This window comes from Pseudorasbora parva, chromosome 6, assembly GCF_024679245.1.
Source record: "Pseudorasbora parva isolate DD20220531a chromosome 6, ASM2467924v1, whole genome shotgun sequence".
Taxonomy (NCBI): domain Eukaryota; kingdom Metazoa; phylum Chordata; class Actinopteri; order Cypriniformes; family Gobionidae; genus Pseudorasbora; species Pseudorasbora parva.
Genome location: NC_090177.1, coordinates 27937292 through 27956180, shown reverse-complemented (window position 1 = coordinate 27956180; position 18889 = coordinate 27937292). Strand labels below are relative to the sequence as shown.

At 38.1% G+C, this 18889-nt stretch overlaps 1 protein-coding gene across 1 annotated transcript; it reads right to left on the bottom strand.

Moving 5' to 3' along the window:
• Positions 1–637: 637 nt before the first annotated feature.
• On the bottom strand, positions 638–18446 carry kif3b (kinesin family member 3B). Its single transcript, XM_067446566.1, has 9 exons — positions 18209–18446; positions 11653–13180; positions 10625–10726; positions 8102–8224; positions 6525–6643; positions 5732–5848; positions 5204–5309; positions 4851–5068; positions 638–2423 (listed from the first exon to the last, which is right to left on the bottom strand). The coding sequence occupies exons 2-9, from the start codon at positions 13084–13086 to the stop codon at positions 2315–2317; spliced, it is 2328 nt and encodes a 775-aa protein (XP_067302667.1). The 5' UTR covers positions 13087–13180; positions 18209–18446; the 3' UTR covers positions 638–2314.
• Between the last annotated feature and the right edge of the window lie 443 nt (positions 18447–18889).

Below are 18889 nucleotides of genomic sequence, written 5' to 3'. Positions count from 1 at the left end.
AAACCTTTTCATGAACCGATCAAACAAAAAAATGTAACCATGTAAACGACCTGACCTTTGCAGTGTGCGTCCTTATATGACGTGTTACACAGCGCCACGCTCACACCAGACTATAACGTTGAGAGGAAAGTTAATTTTTCTGAGAGGTACTTTTTATTTCGTAAGAAATTATGAAGATAATGTTGGCATAATGACAGACATAGCCTGGCTACTTCCTCTCATCTTGACAGCGTATGTGCAGGCACTTTTTACTTCAACTGCACCTGGCGGAAGATTTTTTTCTTCTTCTGAGATTACACTTTACAATAAACAAATAGCTTTTATAAAACCGTATAAGTCCTGGTGGCCGTCAAGAGTTGCTAGGTCATCTGTGAACGCAGCTTCTGGAGAGGAGAGAGTCGACATGATGCGGCAGACAAACTGCTCTGTGAGTGATTGAAAGTCAGCACATGTAAACCCCAGATTGGTTTTCAATCGGAATTATTTTAATCGGAATGACAAAAAAGTGTGCATTTAAATGTGGCTAATGAAAAGTTTGGATTATTTATATTAAGTCAGTTTCACTTTCATTGGAATAAGAAATTAAGAATGACATTGAATAAAAGGAGGGCTGAGGGAATCAGCGCTTGCACAGTCAAACATTAATAATCATTTAATTAAAAGATTATTAAGACATCGAGGACATCAGCATTCTAAACTCAAATATAAATTCAAAAACAATAACAGAAAAAAAAATCTGTGAACATTAAAAATATTTTTTGTAGTTGTTCATCTGCACTGAACTCATGCATCACATGGAAGAAGGTGAAAGTGGAGTATTAGAATGCAGGGTTTTTTTTTTTTTTGTAAGTCTATAATGCTTTAGATGTTCTTATGCCATGCTAAAACCTTAAAAATAATATCAACGTATGCAGTAATACAGCCATGATGGAACAAACAGTGGTAATATGAATTAGATTATGCACATTTAAATGAAGAAATCCACACATTTCAATGGGAATACCAGCATCAGGATTTACAGTACACATTCTGATAATCCAAAAACTGTATGTTTACTATTTGATGATGTCATTTGCTTAACACAGAACTTGGTGAACCCCATGAAAATTACACTTAAATCTCATATGCAAAAATAAATTTGTACAGAACTTTAAATAACACATATTCAAAAATAAATCATATAAATCTAAGCAAAGAAAAAACTATACAATTGCTTGAATATAAAACCAACTCGGTCAGAAGTTAGCCTGTTACTCCAAGTCTGCATTTATTATTTGTTTTATTTAAACTACAATGATAATGCAGCTTTATTTACTAAAATGTCTTAATATACATAAACCGTATGCTATGACACAAGGGGTAAAAGAACCCTACAGTAGCAGCAGGCAATGGTATTACCTTCACTAGTTCAAGGAGGGGTAGTCAAGGTTTGACAGTTCAACAGACAGAAATAAGACTTGCTCGTGTCAAACGCGTGTTTACAGATCTCTGTGTGTAACATTTGACCATTAAATACAAGCCCGCCCAACACAACAGACTTCAAGTGTAATTCAAAGCATTCAGGAAACATCCACTGGGGTTTACGTGTGGATTACAGGTTCTACTATCCAGCTATCAGGTCAAGGAACTCTCAGACCACCAGGAGACCTCCTTCTTTACTCAATGAGAATCTAAGGCACCTTGGAACCCTGATAATCTTAGTGTGTGATGACCTCCCCTTCCCCCCAACTCCCTTCCTTACTGGATACAGCGCTGACTGCGACGACAGCCCGGCCCTTCCTCCAGCCAAACAGACTCAAAGAGTCCTCGAGAAAGGCTTAGAGGTCACAAAATGGCCTCAATACAGAGCTTCTGTGTCCCAAATCATTTGTTATTCCTACAGTGGGAAAAGGTAGACATGAAATACACAAAAACATCCCCACAATGACGAATCTAAGACGCATGGACACAATGCTAAGACCATCTGCTGTCTCAATGACCTATCCCACACACACAAAACATGTAACATCTTGTTCGAGTGCAAACTAAATCAGTGGAAGTCATCTTGTGGTGAGCTGTAAGACTACGAAGTTTGCCAAATGTAACTTTTTTTTGTGCTATAAACACGATGTCAAAGGGACATCTACAAAACAAGGTAGTATGAAAGCTCAAGCATTAACCGATTGATCTGTTTGAATGCCACACCAGGAGGAGCTCGATGAGACGTTCCACCATCTTTAATGCGACTGATTTTGCTTAAAACCATCCCATGCCTGGCAATTAAGAACATTGATGCCAAAGCTGGTTAGTTCACGTGGAGCAGTGAAGGCCGTTGTCACTTGGGAACAAGGCCTCGGGATTGTGGGTAAAGAGGAGACCCTGAGCCGGATAAAGGGCTGCGAGCTGAAGTTGGAGTGCTCACCTTCTTGCCAGTTTTTGGGCGGCTGTGAGAGGATTATGGGGGAAAACAAAAAAGGTATATTAAGGTAGGATACAAAAAAAAAGAGGAGAACAAAGGGAAGAGGTTGAAGGTAGGGCTGCACGATATTGGCAAAACATTTACATTGCAACATTTACTTTCTCTGTTATAAACTGTAAATTGTGATATGAAGAAATACAGGAATGTTCACCAGACAACTAAAATAGATACATCAGGAACAAAGCAATCATTCTAGAATAAGTGGAGTGATTCTGTTGGGGAGTCCAAAATAAAAACAAAATCATTTTAAAAGCTGAAAAGTTTTTTTTTTTTAAACTCATGAATACTTTTTAATGGGAACCATAAAGTATAAAAAAATCTCTCCAATTGAGATTGAATGAGGTACATTCCCACTGTTTTTGACCAATTTTTTAAAATGAATAATTAATAAAATTATTAATAATAATAATAATAATTGGCGAACACGCAACAAAGTGGGCGAGGCCACGTCGCAGTCATTACAGGAGAGAGCTGTTGCAGTAGGCTAGAGTGTTGCAGACATGCCATCAAAACGATGTTATTTTCACCACAAGTGCACGACTTCTGTGTTCGGCCTTTCTCGGGACGCTGGACAGTTCTTCTGTTTACAATGCAAATTTAGCCATCTGTGCTGCACATTTCACAGAAGACAGCTTCAAGAATCTTCACGAGTTCAATACTGGATTTGCTCAAAGGCTCAAACTAAAAGATGAAGCAGTTCCCCCTTTAAAGGCAGACGCTGTTTATGGGCCTAAACCTGTAAGTAAATGTATTTTAATGTGTAGTGTCTGTGTGTGTTTTGGTTGCATCAAGACCAACGCTGTTTGGCTACGCTAGGCAGTTAACTAAATTGTTTCATACTTCTCCAACAAATGGCTAAAAACACCAACAAACTTGTATGTAATCACATCTGCGAACATCGTTTCTTTCTTTATTTTTGACGTTTCTGTTATTATTGTTCAATGTTTATTGTGCCAACCTGTGCTTGGCACTTCAACCAATAAAAATACATGAAACTACATTTGGCCATCTAGCCAATCTAAGAGCATTGCGTTTTTTGGAGGGATGGGATTCATAGAAGCAGGAAGCAAACGAGCCGTTCAAAGGACAGTGGAGACAGCGGTGTGGAAAAAAGGTCAAATATAAGAAAAATACAGCGGAAAAAAAAGAAGTATTAAGACTGCTATAATGTTATAATGTTATACTGCGCCCCATAAACACAACCAAGCCTAAAAAGAACACCACGGAACCACCCCTTTAAGACCTGCACGGATCTAATTACCACTAAAGACACATCTGACTGTGTTTACCTAAATACTCACCAGAGCGTGCATTTTTACATATTTTTTACCATTCTAACCCAAACAATAATCCACAAAAGTTCGTCCCGCGACATGCGCACATATTTCTGTTGCTTTCTTTCTCATGTGCTGCGTGTATATATTTAAATCTTCTACTTCCAATGTTTAGTGAACGGTGGAAGCAGAGCTCTGCACACACGTCCTGACACCTGCTGTCACTCATCGACACAAATTCAGAACACAGCTCACAGGCGCAGTCCTCCTTAAATTACCAGTACTAATAAAGTTCCATATCGTACCGTTTGTAATAGCAGGGTATCGCAATACTTTTCTAGTACCGGTATACCCTGCAACACTACATTAATTACTTACCCTCATGTCGTTCGACACCCTTAAGACCTCCGTTCATCTTTGGAACACAAATGAAGATATTTTTGATGAAATCCGATGGCTCACAAAGGCCTTCATTGACACCAATGTCATTTCCTCTCTCAAGACCCCTAAAAGGCACTAAAGACGTCGTTACAAAGCCCATCTCACTACAGCGGCTCTACAATTAATGTATGAAGCCACGAGAATAGTTTTTGTGCGCAAAATGTCAGTTCATCATTATATAAGTCGTTATTTAGGTTTTTTTGCCCACAAAAACTTCTCGTCGCTTCATAAAATGATGTAAATGACTTTGTAACGACGTCTTTAGTGCCTTTTATGGGTCTTGAGAGAGGAAATGACATTGGAGTCAACAAAGGCCTTTCTGAGCCATCGGATATCTTCATTTGTGTTCCCAAGATGAACGGAGGTCTTATGGGTGTCGACCGACATTAGGGTATGTAATTAATGATAGAATTTTTGGGTGAACTAACCCTTTAATTACTCATTTAAACATTAAACCATGAAGCTTTTGATGCGTTGCCTGTTTCAGAGTGAAACGCTGCATGTGAGAAGCTTGTGGTAAGCACTTTACCATGGGCTGCACACGTGTGGACGAGCAGTGTCACATATTTTGATTAAATTGCAGTCTGCAGGATTTGACAAATCGCACTTAGCCATATTGCAATATCAATTTTATTTCGATATACCGTGCAGCCCTAGTTGGAAGCATCATTTCTCACCCTGACTTTGGTTTTTTGGAAAACCCAGCAGCGGAGGCGGCGAGGCCTGGACTGCAGCCCAGGCTGGCACGGAGGCCAGAGGCGTCCACCTGGATCTCATCCTCCTCTCTCAGAGCATCCTCCAGAGCCGCAGCCACTTTAGGTGCGATCACCGGCCCCTCGTAGTCTTTTGTGGTCCGTGTGGGCAAATCCAACTCCAGCAGCAAGATATTCTCCGCCTAAAAGAGGGACGGGGAGAATAAAAGAGGAAGGATATGACGCGCGTTTGATTCTCTTGTGGCATCTGTGGAAAGAGCTGTCTAAAGGCTTTGTGTGGTGCCATGTGGAGGATTATGGGAACGGTGTCAGCATACCTTGTATCTGACATCAGGCCGCATCAACATGGCCATACGGGCATGCTGACTCAGAGGCCGTCTGTAGCCGACTGCCGAAACAGGCCTTTTCATCATCTGCTGATCACTGAGAAAAACAGAAAGAAAAAACATTAGTGAAAAAAAAGCAATGGATGTTGATAGCCATAAAAATATACTTTCCAGATCAGTTTCAAATTTCAGCCTACATACTTTTGTTTGTAACGCCATGTTAGCATTGACTATTTACATGGCAAACACAAGGTCAATACCACAATCCATAAAATATATAATCATTATATAAAGCATTCAACTTTACATACATGGAAAAGCTAAAATGCATTCATGTGACATTCCAAAATATTCCATGTAAAATATTCCATTATTCATATTGCTGAATAAAAAAAAAAATTTTCCAGCAATAACATAAAAAGTATAGTCAAACAGAATATGTTTAACTGTCAAAGGAACTTAAGGAGGAGACATAAAGGAGGAACTTCGCCCATCAATAGAAACCCATGTCCTGCATACTTTTGAATACGGGTGATGGGGGTCATTTTCCAGAGGTCATCTTCCTCGTCAAAAGTGGCTCTAGTCACGATCTTGTTCTTCTCCTCCATTGGGATGAAGTTCTCTATGATCAGATGTCTGGTGGGTACAACGCATATGTTAACAATCAGCTTCAAAGAAACAGTAACTAACTTACTAATGTAAATGGGCATAACATGGCCTCTTTAAAATGCATTTATAGCAAAATATTGGTACCATGTTTATTTTTCTATACAACAGTTCTTGCTGGTTTTTGAATCTGATTGGCTGAGTCTTTTCCAGCCGTCCGATATCCACCTAGTATCGGCACTTAAACCGTTTATATCGAGCAAATTATAAATTATATTATAAATCCCAAAATACTACAGCTGTTGTGTACATGTGAAATGTAGTTTGAATTTTTTTTATGTGAGAATGTAGTTAACTGGTCCTCAAATATGCGACTCGTATAAAAACATACTGCCTATTTTACAATTAGTTCAGATGCTTTTGCAGATGCAAGATCCAGGCCATCAGCAGCCGTTCAGCGCTCGTGTACCCTCTGAGACCAGCTTCATCACGGATGAATTTGGATATTTAATTGTTCATGCTCATTTAAAGATTTTTACATTTAGATTTATTTTCCGTATAATAATGCTCACATAATTTATCAACACTGTAAATGTAATCTTTAGCAAACCTCAAAATGAATACCCATTCTTCATTTAGCACATTATAATGTTGTGATGCCTAAAGTCTGATAATGCTGATGATGAGGGTTGGCGGGTTTACATACTTGAGTTTGAGTTCTCTGGTCAGCTCGTTCTGAGTCTGCTCCAGCTCCTGCCTGTATTTGACATGTTCATCCTGGGCATCCTGAATCTCCGCCTTCACTGACTGTAGCTTGGAAAACAGCTACATGAAACAGACAAGACTGTTAGGCAAAAATTAGGCTCTTTATAGAAATAGCTAAGGCATATATATTCTAAACACTCCAGCAAAAGGAGGTCACATTCAGTCATATATGGATGTCCAGTCATAGGATGGAGATCTGCCATGAGAGCTGTCCTACTACTAATGACTCCAGAGAATCCAGCTAGATCCTAAAAATACATCTGATCACGTGCACAAGCAGCTTTTCTAATGCTACTATTACTTTTGACATTGCAAGTTATAGTGTTTCCTCCAACACTATTTAGAATAAACAAGAAATGTTCAATTAACAAAGATTTTTATTTAGAAAAATATTATTTCACTCATTAACTAGAACCAATCCAATGCATAGAAGCGAATATGAGTATGAATATATATTATGTACGCTTAAATATATATAAACATACGCTTGTCCTTTTTTGGACACGTAAATCGGTCATTCACTCAAAAGTTAGATTTGTGTGTTTGTGTGTGTTTTGTAACTATAACTTATTCTGAAGCAATATTCTCACCAGTGTTTAATCAGCTTTGATATTTTTAAATCTGCATATTTGTGATATTTTTACAAAGGGAATTTTTTTCTCTAATCTTATTATATATAGGCTATGCTTCAGGTTTCATTTTATACTTTTTTGATCTAAACATTTGATCTATACATTAAATTAAAATAAGAAACTATAAAGGCTATTACCACTCAAATTAAATAAAACTGACACTGCATTAAATAATGTTTTGAGATTTGTAGTTTTGAATAGACGAATAAGAAATGTTGGAAAGTATTTTTAAACATGAAAATAATCCTCCAGTAGGTGGCAGCAGGTGACCGTCTTAATGAGTGAGTCATTGAGTCGTTCATTCAAACGAATCATTCAAACTCTGAATCGTTCAGTAAAACACTTGTTGCTGTGAGACGCGTTACGGTTCTGCTGTGAACGATTTTCGCTGCTGAAATGGAACAAAAACACTATTGCATCTCAAATGTAAGTGACTTTAAGTGAATGTTAATGGAAGTGAATGTTAATTAATTGTTTATGGAACAGTTATATGAAATCCGTGTCATTTTCAGTCATGATGGTATTCAGGAAAACAGCACTGGTTGTGTGATGATGTTTAACTGTATGTTATTAATATAAAAACTTCACATTTTGAATGTTTACCGCAGTTTCACTGTGTGAGCGGCGCTCAAGTGTTGTAATTTCTCCTCGATAGGTTGCGCGAGCGTCAACAGCGCGAACTTGTTATCATAAGTTCATTATTATCCACTATCGATCGCCACTTACACTAAATTAATGCACAATCATTCTTGCATTTTGGTGATTTGCATGTTATTTTTTATCATCATCTTCATCAGGCTCTTGTCCGTCGGGCAAGTAAAATTATCTTTCATTTGTCCCTTCAAAAAATCCACTTGTCCCGGACAAGCGTTAATGACTACTATACCTTTTTCAGTTTCTTGGTCTTGATGTCAACTTCCTGCTGCAGTGAGCTGTATGTCTCTTTCAACTCCAGTGTATCTTCATCACGACACTCTATTTCCTGCTGCATCTCCCTTTCCCGCCTTTTCTGCTCACCCACACACATCATAAATGCTTTAAACATCTTTGCATTCTACATGCCCAAGTGAAAGTGCTCATATAAAGTTAATCACATCACAACAGCAAGATAATCCCCATGCATGTTTCTAGCCAACCGCCGTTTAGATGAAAATGAGTTGTTGAATACGGCAGGCTACATATTGCAATTTCTATGTAAGGTATGTAAAGGCAGCTCCAACTAAACGCTGGACTGCTAGGTAGAAAATAGGGCTGGACAATAATTCAATATCAATATATATCGCGATATAATTTTTTTCAATAACGGTGATATGATTTTTAAACACATTTCCGATATTTCGATATGACTGACGTTCAGGGCGCATGCCATCAGAAAGAGCAGAACACGATTGGCTTCTTGCGTGATGACGTACACCACGGACACGCAGCCAGTGCTCAGCAGTAGGCTGATAGATCCAACGCGGCACGTTTTAGCTACAAAGAGAGTTTCCCTGACCGCAACACAAATGTGACTGAACGAGCTTCCACAAGTAAGGAGAAATAAATAGTTGATAAGAGAAGAAAGACTAACTTTCTTTAGTGGCGTGGAAGTGGTTCGTCTATCTAAAGCACTATTCGCACGGGATTAGTATTATCTAGAGACCTCTGTGATTTAGAAATGACTCCTCCACATCTGAGTTTTGCGTGGCGCATTCGCACGGGATAAGCAAAGCCTGTGATTTTACTCGAATTTACTGACTTCTCCCGGATATGATGTTCGTTATAGATAGCTGTATGAAATCATAAACAGGCATCGATATCGTTTTGATTATTTTACAGTAGCCTAATAAATAAATATAATTTCGTTCAGTTAGCGAACAGACGCCATGAACTGAGCTCAGACCAGCGGCAGGAATCAGATTTCATTTATCACGAGTAGGAAGCTGACAATATAGCCTGGCTACGGCGGAAGATTCAGTTTCAAAACTAAATGTAAAAGCGCCTATTTAAACAAGATTGTCATTGTACTATACTGTTCTGTTATGTTTTTCATTCAGAACAGTATTGATGTTAATATTAAACACACCATTCAATCAGATTACTCTCAAATTGATACTCATTCTAAAGTGAAAGTATAATCCGTGTGGGCGCGGCTGCACGGGAATTAACGGTGCGCATTATGAATGCAGACTTTATTCTTCGTGAAAGATAAAGATAGAAATGCTCACAGGGAGAAAAAATGTATATACAATCCGCCTAATCCTGGCCAAATCACAGAGATGTAGATTCGCACAGGACTAATGTTATCACAGGACCTCGGTGTTCGCCGAAATATGGTAGGTAGGCTAATTTGCGGGGGAATTTTTACTTTACAAATTACAGACATGGCCGATTCGCACGGGATTAAGATCACAGACATTCTCTGCAATTATTACAAATCACCAGAGGTCCCCAGATAATACGAATCCCGTGCGAATGGGGCTGATATTAAACTTGTGCCGGAGAGGTGCCGACTAGGGGTGTAACAATACATCGACATAGATGCATCAATCTAATGTCTAACAATAACGATGCCAAGCGTTACAAATAATCCATGTAGACTATGTAAGAGGCAAGTGGCACATTTGTTTTAATACTTTCCACATTTGCACACAATGACATGTATTAACACCAATGCGTTCATTCTCGTTTAAATTACATTTCAAAGCTTGTGAAAGACGGTCAGACATGGCTTCACGAAAATGTATCATTTTCTCCTGTTTAAAGCCTTGCAAAAAGCAGCGTGCACTCATCTCAAACAGAGCACAAATAGGCCACTGAATTGAGTCTTCTTTTATTTATTTTTTGTGCATCAGTAGATAAAGGTATAGTTTTGCATAAAAGGAGAATATAGCGCTATGAATCGTTCTTCACTGAAATTTAAAACTTAAAAGAAAATGCTCAATAAACTGCGTCTGCGAAGTGAGAGTCTTGTTTATTTGATGGTGATTTCACATTTCTTGTTCGTATAAAGGCTAAATACAAATAAAAGGTGAACATTAATTTATTTGTACCGTGTTTATTTTTTAAAATATTATATAGTTTTATAGGAGGAGGTTTCATAGACTTGGCAAATTAATTTGTCAGAAGTTTGTAGGTACAGAAATCCCTTGTGGCAGTTCTTGGTAGTTTTTCTAAAGCTTTTATATAGTTCATATCGATATCGAAATTATATCGTATCGACCAAAATTAAGAAATATATCGTGATATAAATTTTGGCCATATCGTCCAGCCCTAGTAGAAAATAATTAATTAATGCTTAAATCAGCATTTTTTTCAGCTTCCCAAAATATCCACATCACAAACTAGAAGGAGACTGAAATAACCTGTCTCCTTGAGGATTGAAACACAGTCCAGCTCAATCCCTATATTGTGTTATCGGTAACTGTACCTGTTCCGCTATCTCCTGTCTCTTCAGCTCCAGAATCCTCTGCTGCTCATTGGTGTGGTCCACAATGTTCTTCCCTCCTACCAGCAGCTTACTCTCCATGGCCTGAGAACAATTAACTAATTAGCACATAAGCCAGATGTGTGTAAAACAAATGCTATTGAATATTTGTAATATTATTTATGCTACAAGTTTGCAGACTGAATTGAACGCAAGGAGACAAAATAAATAAATGTTGTTTATTGATAAAGTTTTGTAAATGTTGTGAGTTGTAATATGAACGAATTACTTTTTTATGAATAATAATCTCCATTGTAATAAACAATATCTCCATTGCCTCAATAAAAATAAACAAAATCATTATTTAAATTTCTATATTTTTTACATATCTACATTTATAAATATAATTTTTCAAGTTTAAAATGTTCCCTCTATAATTTGTAAAATATTTTTTTAAATGTTTTTTTTTCATGCATTAAATGTTAGGGTTTTTTTTTATCATCAAATGTTACGTTTCCCACAAATAATAATTACACTACGTTTATTTAAGGAAATAATAATATATGCATAACCATTTAAAAGTTTGGGGTCATAAGGATTTTTAAAAAGAAATTATTAAATTTTTTCAGCAAGGACACAATAAATTAATCAAAACTTATAGTAAAAATATTTATAATGTTGCAAAAAAATTATGTTTAAAATAAATTCTGTTCAGCTGATATTTTTATTTATCAAAGAAAGAATGAATTATGGTTTCCGCAAAAATAAATTCAGCAGCACTTAAGCAGAACAGAATTATAAGAAATGTTTCTTGAGCAGCAAATCAGCATATTAGTATTAATTCTGAAGAACGATGTGACACTGAAGACTGATGCTACATTAAAAATAGAAAACATTTATAATACTTCACAATGTTACTTTTTTTACTGTATTTTTTTAATCAAATAAATGCAGCTTTGCCTTAGTGAGCATAAGAGACTTTTTTCAAAAACATCAAACTCAAACTTTTAGAGTGGTCTAGATTGTCTAACCTTAACTTTGGCCGCCAACATCTCTGAAGCCTCCTTCTCTTTGCGAAGATCGTCCATCTTCCTCTCCTTCTCTTTCAGCAGCCGCTGTTTATCCTCTGCCACCAGGCTGTGGTCCTCCATGATGGCCCTCCTCTCCTTTTCCAGCTTCTCCTGTTGCTCACGCCAATAATCTGTGTTTTTATCCGCACCCATTTCTTCCTCTTCGTCGTCATCCTCCTCCTCATCATAATCTTCATCGTCCTCGTCCCCATCCTCTAACTCCTCTCCTCCTTCTCCAACCCTTCTCCTCCTCCTTTTTTTCCTCTTCTTGCCAGACCTTTTCTCTAACTGTTCTTTCAAGCGGGCAATCTCCTCCTGAAACTCCCGGAGCAGGGCATCCTTGGGATCTTCATTGACACGGGGTTTGTTCTTGATGTTTTTGGCACGGTTTGCATACCGTAGCGTGGTCAGAGTCTCCTCTAAATTGTAGGAAGCAGGTCCAACATTGGCCACCATAACCGTTCTGGCATTACCGCCCAAAGAATCCTGCAGCAGTCTCGTGAGCTTAGAGTCACGGTACGGGATGTGGGTGCTTCTTCCGTCCACCAGCGCTGAGATGACGTTGCCCAAAGCTGACAAGGAGAGGTTGATTTTGGTGGCTTCTTTCAAGCGCTCACCCTGAGCCCCAGTTTTGGTCTGTCTTTCACTTCCTGCCAGGTCAACAAGGTTGAGTTTCCCGACGCGAATGTGGTTCTCTCCGTCGGGACCCAACTCGCTGCACTCGATGGTGATTACGAAGATCGCGTGAGAGCGAGAGCTGTGCTCGTTCATGTTAGTTGCACCAACTGAGCGGTTCTGGTTCCCCACGTTCATCACATGCTCAATCTCACGAACGCTTTTAGTGACGAACGAAGAGAGGTCTTTAACATAGACGCCCGTATCAGGCCTCTCTTTGAGCTCCAATCGGCGCATCTGGTCCTTCGACAAGAGGTCCCTGATTTCTTCTTGATAAATCTCCAAGTATGAAGCCCTGACCAAGTACTGCTGGTTCTGAGAGCGGGAGATGTGCGTGAAAATGTGTTCAAAGGAGTTCGGTATTACACCCCTTCTGTCGGGGTCATTTCGCACCCCTTCCATCGTGTAAGTCTTTCCCGTGCCCGTCTGGCCGTATGCAAAGATGGTCCCATTGAAGCCAAACAGTACAGAGTCCACCAATGGGCGGAAAGTCTCATCGTAGAGCTCCATCTGCTTTGAATTCGAGTCGTAAACGGAATCAAAGGTGAACACTTTGGGGTGCTCATGGGAGGACGCAGCTCGAGGGTTGCGGACGGCCACTTGCCCTAACTTTACATCCACAGAGACCACCCTATCGAAGTTGGCGACCCGCTCCTTCTCATTCATGGGGCGACAACGCACCACTACCTTAACGGACTCAGAGCTCTTGCTTTTGGACATTTTGTTGCCTTCTGGAGTGCTTTGGTATATCTGCTGGCTTCTCTTAATGAGTTTGTAGTTTATTTCACAGTGATAGTGCTGCCAGCATCAGAGTCTGCAAGACATGACGCAACTCAGTGAAATGACAGAAACATATAAAGCCTAGAGAAAACGATAAATAAACCATTTTTCACAAAAAGACTGAATGATAAGAGCATTTGGTAAGCATATTTAAATCAAGCTTACATCATACTCATATTTTTGACTTTTTATATCCAATTCCAATCAATATCTACTATTTATGTATTGACTAAATAACAAAAAGCTTTTCATCATAGGTCAAAAATAATGTCAACCAAGAAATAATTACCAACCAAGTGGTTGACCAAATGAACAAAACTAACAGATTGACTGGGACATTGTAATTTTATGTTTTTGTTTTTAAAAAAATTGTTTTTTGGAAACTTAAGCTGCAATTGACTTTTCTTCCCTATTGCGACGTATATCCAAGTGAAATGGCTTGGCAAACAAGAAAAAAAAATGTAGGACAGGGATTTTGTCTATCAAGAATTTATTGGATCATTGTTGTTTGCTATAGCTGTGATGTCACGTGAGTGACAGGTTGTCCCGCCCTCGCACTGAAAAACAATCATAAGAGAGATGTCGCTGCAAGATGGAGAAGTTATTTGTATTTAAGAATTTATTTTTTTATTTTATTTTTTATGATAAATAATAACATTATAAACAGTGTTGGGTGTAGCGAAGTAAAAAGTTACTGTAATTTACTGTAAGTTACTATAATACAATAGTGGAATTAACATCAAAATTCTAACTCTAATTCTAACTTGTATTTATCCTTTTTTTTACATTTGTACAATTTTGGTTAGTTAATAAGAATAATTTATGTAGTTTTATATTATGTACATTTGAATGAGTAAAAGAGCCATTTCATGTCTATCCTTAAAGCTACACTGTGTAACTTTTTTAGTTTATTCTTAGCTAAAATCACTTAGTTCTTTCAAAAATATGTGCTCATTAATGTATATTTACTTCTTTCAAGTAATAATACACTCTCGTAATTTTATAATATACCATTGAAAATACATACGTTTTGAGGGTTCGGATGGCGGTCGCCATGTTGCTCCTCCATCTTGAAAGTACATTTGCCAAAGAGGGACATACCCGTAAATTCAAGCTTCGCTTTTCGCGTTTTAACACTCGATGGCAACGTGTCAAATGTGAAGAGGAGGATTGCTTGAGGCTGCTATATGATGATGGAGGATCACTCTTAAGCCCCTTTCACACTGCACGTGACGTCAGACCCGCAATATTCCCGGAACATTGCCGGGTCGCCTTCTGTGTGAAAGCAACCACGTCCCGGAATTGATTACCGAATTCGACCCGGGTCGGGGACCTAGTAACATTGCGGGATATGTATCAGAGTCGCCAAGGAAGCGGAGAAGATAATTAAGACGGCAACGCGACAGGCAAATCAACAAGACAAAAGTAAATATTGGAGTGGCCTTTCCAAGATGGAAAGAGCTCATGAGGAGCAACGATTTTAAAAAGAACGCCGACGTTGCCTGCTTTCTTCTCGACAGGTAATATTAATTCAGCCTATTTGTGTATATTGGAAGTTTTATTGTTGCTTGGCTAATTATATCATGGTGTGCTGTGCATAACACTAGAACGACGTCTAGGATAGTTTTCCTCGCGTCAATAATGAAAAAGTATTGTTTACCTTATAACATAAATCCATGTTCTATGACGGATAACATGAGATTAATATTTTCATTGCATTATAATTTGTTTGCCTTACGCTAGTGATGTTGTACAATAACGATAGCACTGATAAAAGAACCTGATAGCTGATGTTAGCAATGGACTGGTTAAAAATAACGAAAACGTAAAACTATTATTCATTTTACATAAATTAATTTGATCATAGATCATTTGGTAAATTAAATAACCGCAAATTATAATAGTTTTCAAAAGTTACCTCATAAGCAAATAAGTCAAAGCAACACTCACCGAAGAGGTCGAACTGGAAGCCATGACTAAATCGGCCACCGTAGGAGTTGAAACGAAATCGAAATTGAGAGGAGCGAAACTATTATTCACTAGATGGTCATATACCTTTACACCACTAGATGGGGGAAAATATCACAGTGTAGCTTTAAATCACTTAAAGGGGGGGTGAAACACTCAGTTTCAGTCAGTGTCATGTCAATCTTGAGCACCTATAGAGTAGCATTGCATCCTGCATATCTAAGAAAAGTCTTTATTTTTTTTATAATTATATAAGAAAGATGCGCTGTTCCGAGTCTTTCCGAAAAAAGCCAAGCGGGTGGGGGCGTGTCGTGTGAGCGGAGCTAAATAATGACGTGTGCAGCAGCGCGCTGTGTGTTGAGTCGAGTGCGTCGTAAAGCTGTCTCATCCCTAACAGCGGGAAAAAAACTTTATTCAAAATAAAAATATGGCTTTTAATCAGATACAGCCATACATCTATGATCCGGAATCAGACCCAGAGGCTGCAGTTGAACAGGAGCAGCAGCAAAAACGACTAGAGCAGGACGTCTCTATGTGGTACAAGTTATACACTAACTATATAATATGCTTAGCGGCTTGTGTTATTTACATATTTATACTTGAATTATATCGTCGTATTTTTGTCTTTGAAGGTGTACATGTGGGAAGTGCAGTTGTGCACGTGTGTGTGTGTGTTTACGCGTGGTTTGTGTAGACAATTGTAACGTTAGTAAGCGGACTGGTTTTGCACAGCAGGCTAAGTTAGTGTTTACATAGAAAGACACGGAATAGTAGCGCATTTGAATGAAGAAGCGTGCTTATTTAGTTGAACATATTTCCCCCCTCTAAGTTACACAAAGTTACACATATAGTGGCCAGCTAAACAAATGTACACGCACTACACATCGCATGCTCCATTGATCAATTAGCTATACGTGATCATGTTTGGGCTACTTGATGAGCATAGGCAAAAACACAGACATTTGAATCAGTCTCACTCACAGCTTGCGGTACTAACGTTGGGACTGCTCCATCCTTCAGCATTAGGCGATCGGAAAATCCGGCGTCGAGCTGGGCCTTGTTTATGAAACAGTCGGCACCGAAATGCAGCGAACAGATATAAACATTCGCGCAACTCAGTTGCTGATCCGGAAAAGCAAATTACATCCACTGTTGCCTTAACGCGGGGTTTTTGGGGGAATCTGTGCAGGACTGTCTTGGTCTGGCAACCAAAAACGCACTTTTTTGGTGACATTCTTATGTGCACATCACCTGTTTAGCATCCTACAAGCCAGCGCTTTGATGGGCGTAGCCTGTTGCTTTCGCTCTCTCCCTCGCTCTCTCTCACGCGCTTCCGGTAGAATTGTCCGTAAGGCCCATACAAGGAAATTCCGCCCCCATTAACGTCAAAGGGGACGCATGATCTCAAAAAACTTGCCGAAACTTATGACTAACCGGAAGTAGTATTTTTGACAAAGAAATACTCCCATCAAACGTCCACCTTAACTTTTGAAACTTTGTCCATGTTTAGTATGGGATTCCAAGTCTTTAACAGTGTAAAAAGATCAGTATGCATGAAACAGCATTTCACCCCCCCTTTAACTCGAGGTTAATTATAGGATTCGGAAAGTAATTAGTAATAAGTAATTAAATACATTTTTGAGAGCGTAATCTGTCCAGTAATCTAATTACATTATTGAAGACGTATTCTCATCGCTTCATTACATGTAAGCTACACTGTGTGATATTTTCCCCCATCTAGCGGTGAAAAGGTATGACAATCCAATGAATATTAGTTTCTGTTCCTCTCAATTCCGATTTTGTTTTAACTCCTACGGTGGCCTATTTAGTCGAAGATTAACATGGCTTCCAGTTCGACCTCGTTCATGACTGCCATCGAGTGTTAAAACGTGAAAAGCGAAGCTTGAATTTACGGGTATGTCCCTCTTTGGCTAATGTACTCTCAAGATGGAGGGGCAACATGGGGACCAGCATTTGAACCCCTCACCCGTATGTATTTTCAATGGCATATTATAAGCTTACGAAAATACTTTATTACTTGAAAGAAGTATACATTAATGAGCACATATATTTTTGAAAGAACTAAGTGTTTTTAGCTAAGAATAAACAAAAAAAAGTTACACAGTGTAGCTATAAGGTTGAACCATTGTACTCACATGGACTATTTTAACAATTGTCTTTCCTACCTTTCTGGGCCTTGAAAGTTGCAATGACATTGCTGCCTATGTGTGGTTCAGAAAACTCGGATTTCATCAAAAAAATATTTTTGTTCCTTTTGTGTTCCTAAGATGAACAAAAGTCTTTGGAAGTTTGGAACAATATGACGTTTTAATGTTATTAAAATAACTAAAGTTAATTAGTGACAGAATTTTCATTTTTGGCTAAGTTTAGAGATTGAGATATTAACGTTGCAATGTTTATTACTGTTAGTTTCGGAAGCGTAATAAATAAGCCAAATAAAGTAGAGCTGAGGCTAAAGTTAAATTAAAGTGATTAATTGGTTGCTAGAACACAACAACATACTTATAATTTACAAGCCGTTAATGCCACTCATAATGTTTTACCAAACTTGCATAGTTATACAATATTTAATGCAGCACTTTACTGTAGCCTAACCAAAATATAAAACGATCTGTTTGTACGTTACTATTATCATTTATACGATAAATAACAATCCATTAGCTACTATATATTAGCTGTAGCAGCAGTGCTAATTTCCATCAGACCATCTGATCTCAAATATCTGTAACGTTAAATCTGGTTTAACGGAGTCTGTAACGTTAACGTTAAATCTCAGTTCCGGTTGTCATGCAATAAATAGCGAGAGATAACGGCGACAAACAGACTAAAGAGTCAAATACGAGACAATCATTTTTGTTATGTTAAAAATGTCATTGTTTCAACTGAAATTATGATAATTAATCACAGTTAAATAACATCAATCTTTTTTTAATTTAGCGGTCAATATGTATAAACAGGTCAATGAGGAGGACGGAGCTCCTCAGAGACTCAAATAAGCGGCCTGGCAACGGCAAACAAACCGTGTCATTTATACAGCACACATATAACGTTAGACATTCATAATGTGACTCACCTCTCCCATCCCCAACAACTCAACCTGTAAATTACGCCGAAGACAGCCGTCGCCTTCATATCCGTCAGAACCACATACCTTTCAAATCTGCCAAGCGTTCAAATATGCAAAATTACCCGTATCTCTCCTCTCGAACTCCGTCAGCCATGTCTGTCCCTGACTGTGAGGAGTGGAGAGTGGAGAGAAAGAGGGAGAGATGTGCTGTGATCCCCCTGCAGGCCGGGATGGATCCACTGCTGTTGGATCAATCCAGCCTTCAGTTGCACATTTCCAAAGCCGTTTCAAACGTGCACTGTAGATTTATATGTTTGATTTGTTATTAAAGCAATGGAATGGATTTATATGGTAATTTGTTAATAATATATAAAAAAAAGTTATTTTTGAAATAAATTATTTATAATTAATCATTCGTTCCTAATCATTTGTTACATAAAGTGCCTTTACAAAATAAAATGTGGAAATGAATGATACTTATTAATACAAAAATTACTTTTTTTTTTTATTGACAAATAAATAGACCTATTTAAAACGTAAAAAGCACCTATGCACAATCATTCAAAATACCATTCAAATATTTGTTTTTTACTGATTTTTAATACTAATTTAAAACTCAACAAGGAACTTAATCCAAATTGACAAACATTTCCTAAACGTAACCAAATCACATTAAATAATTTCTAA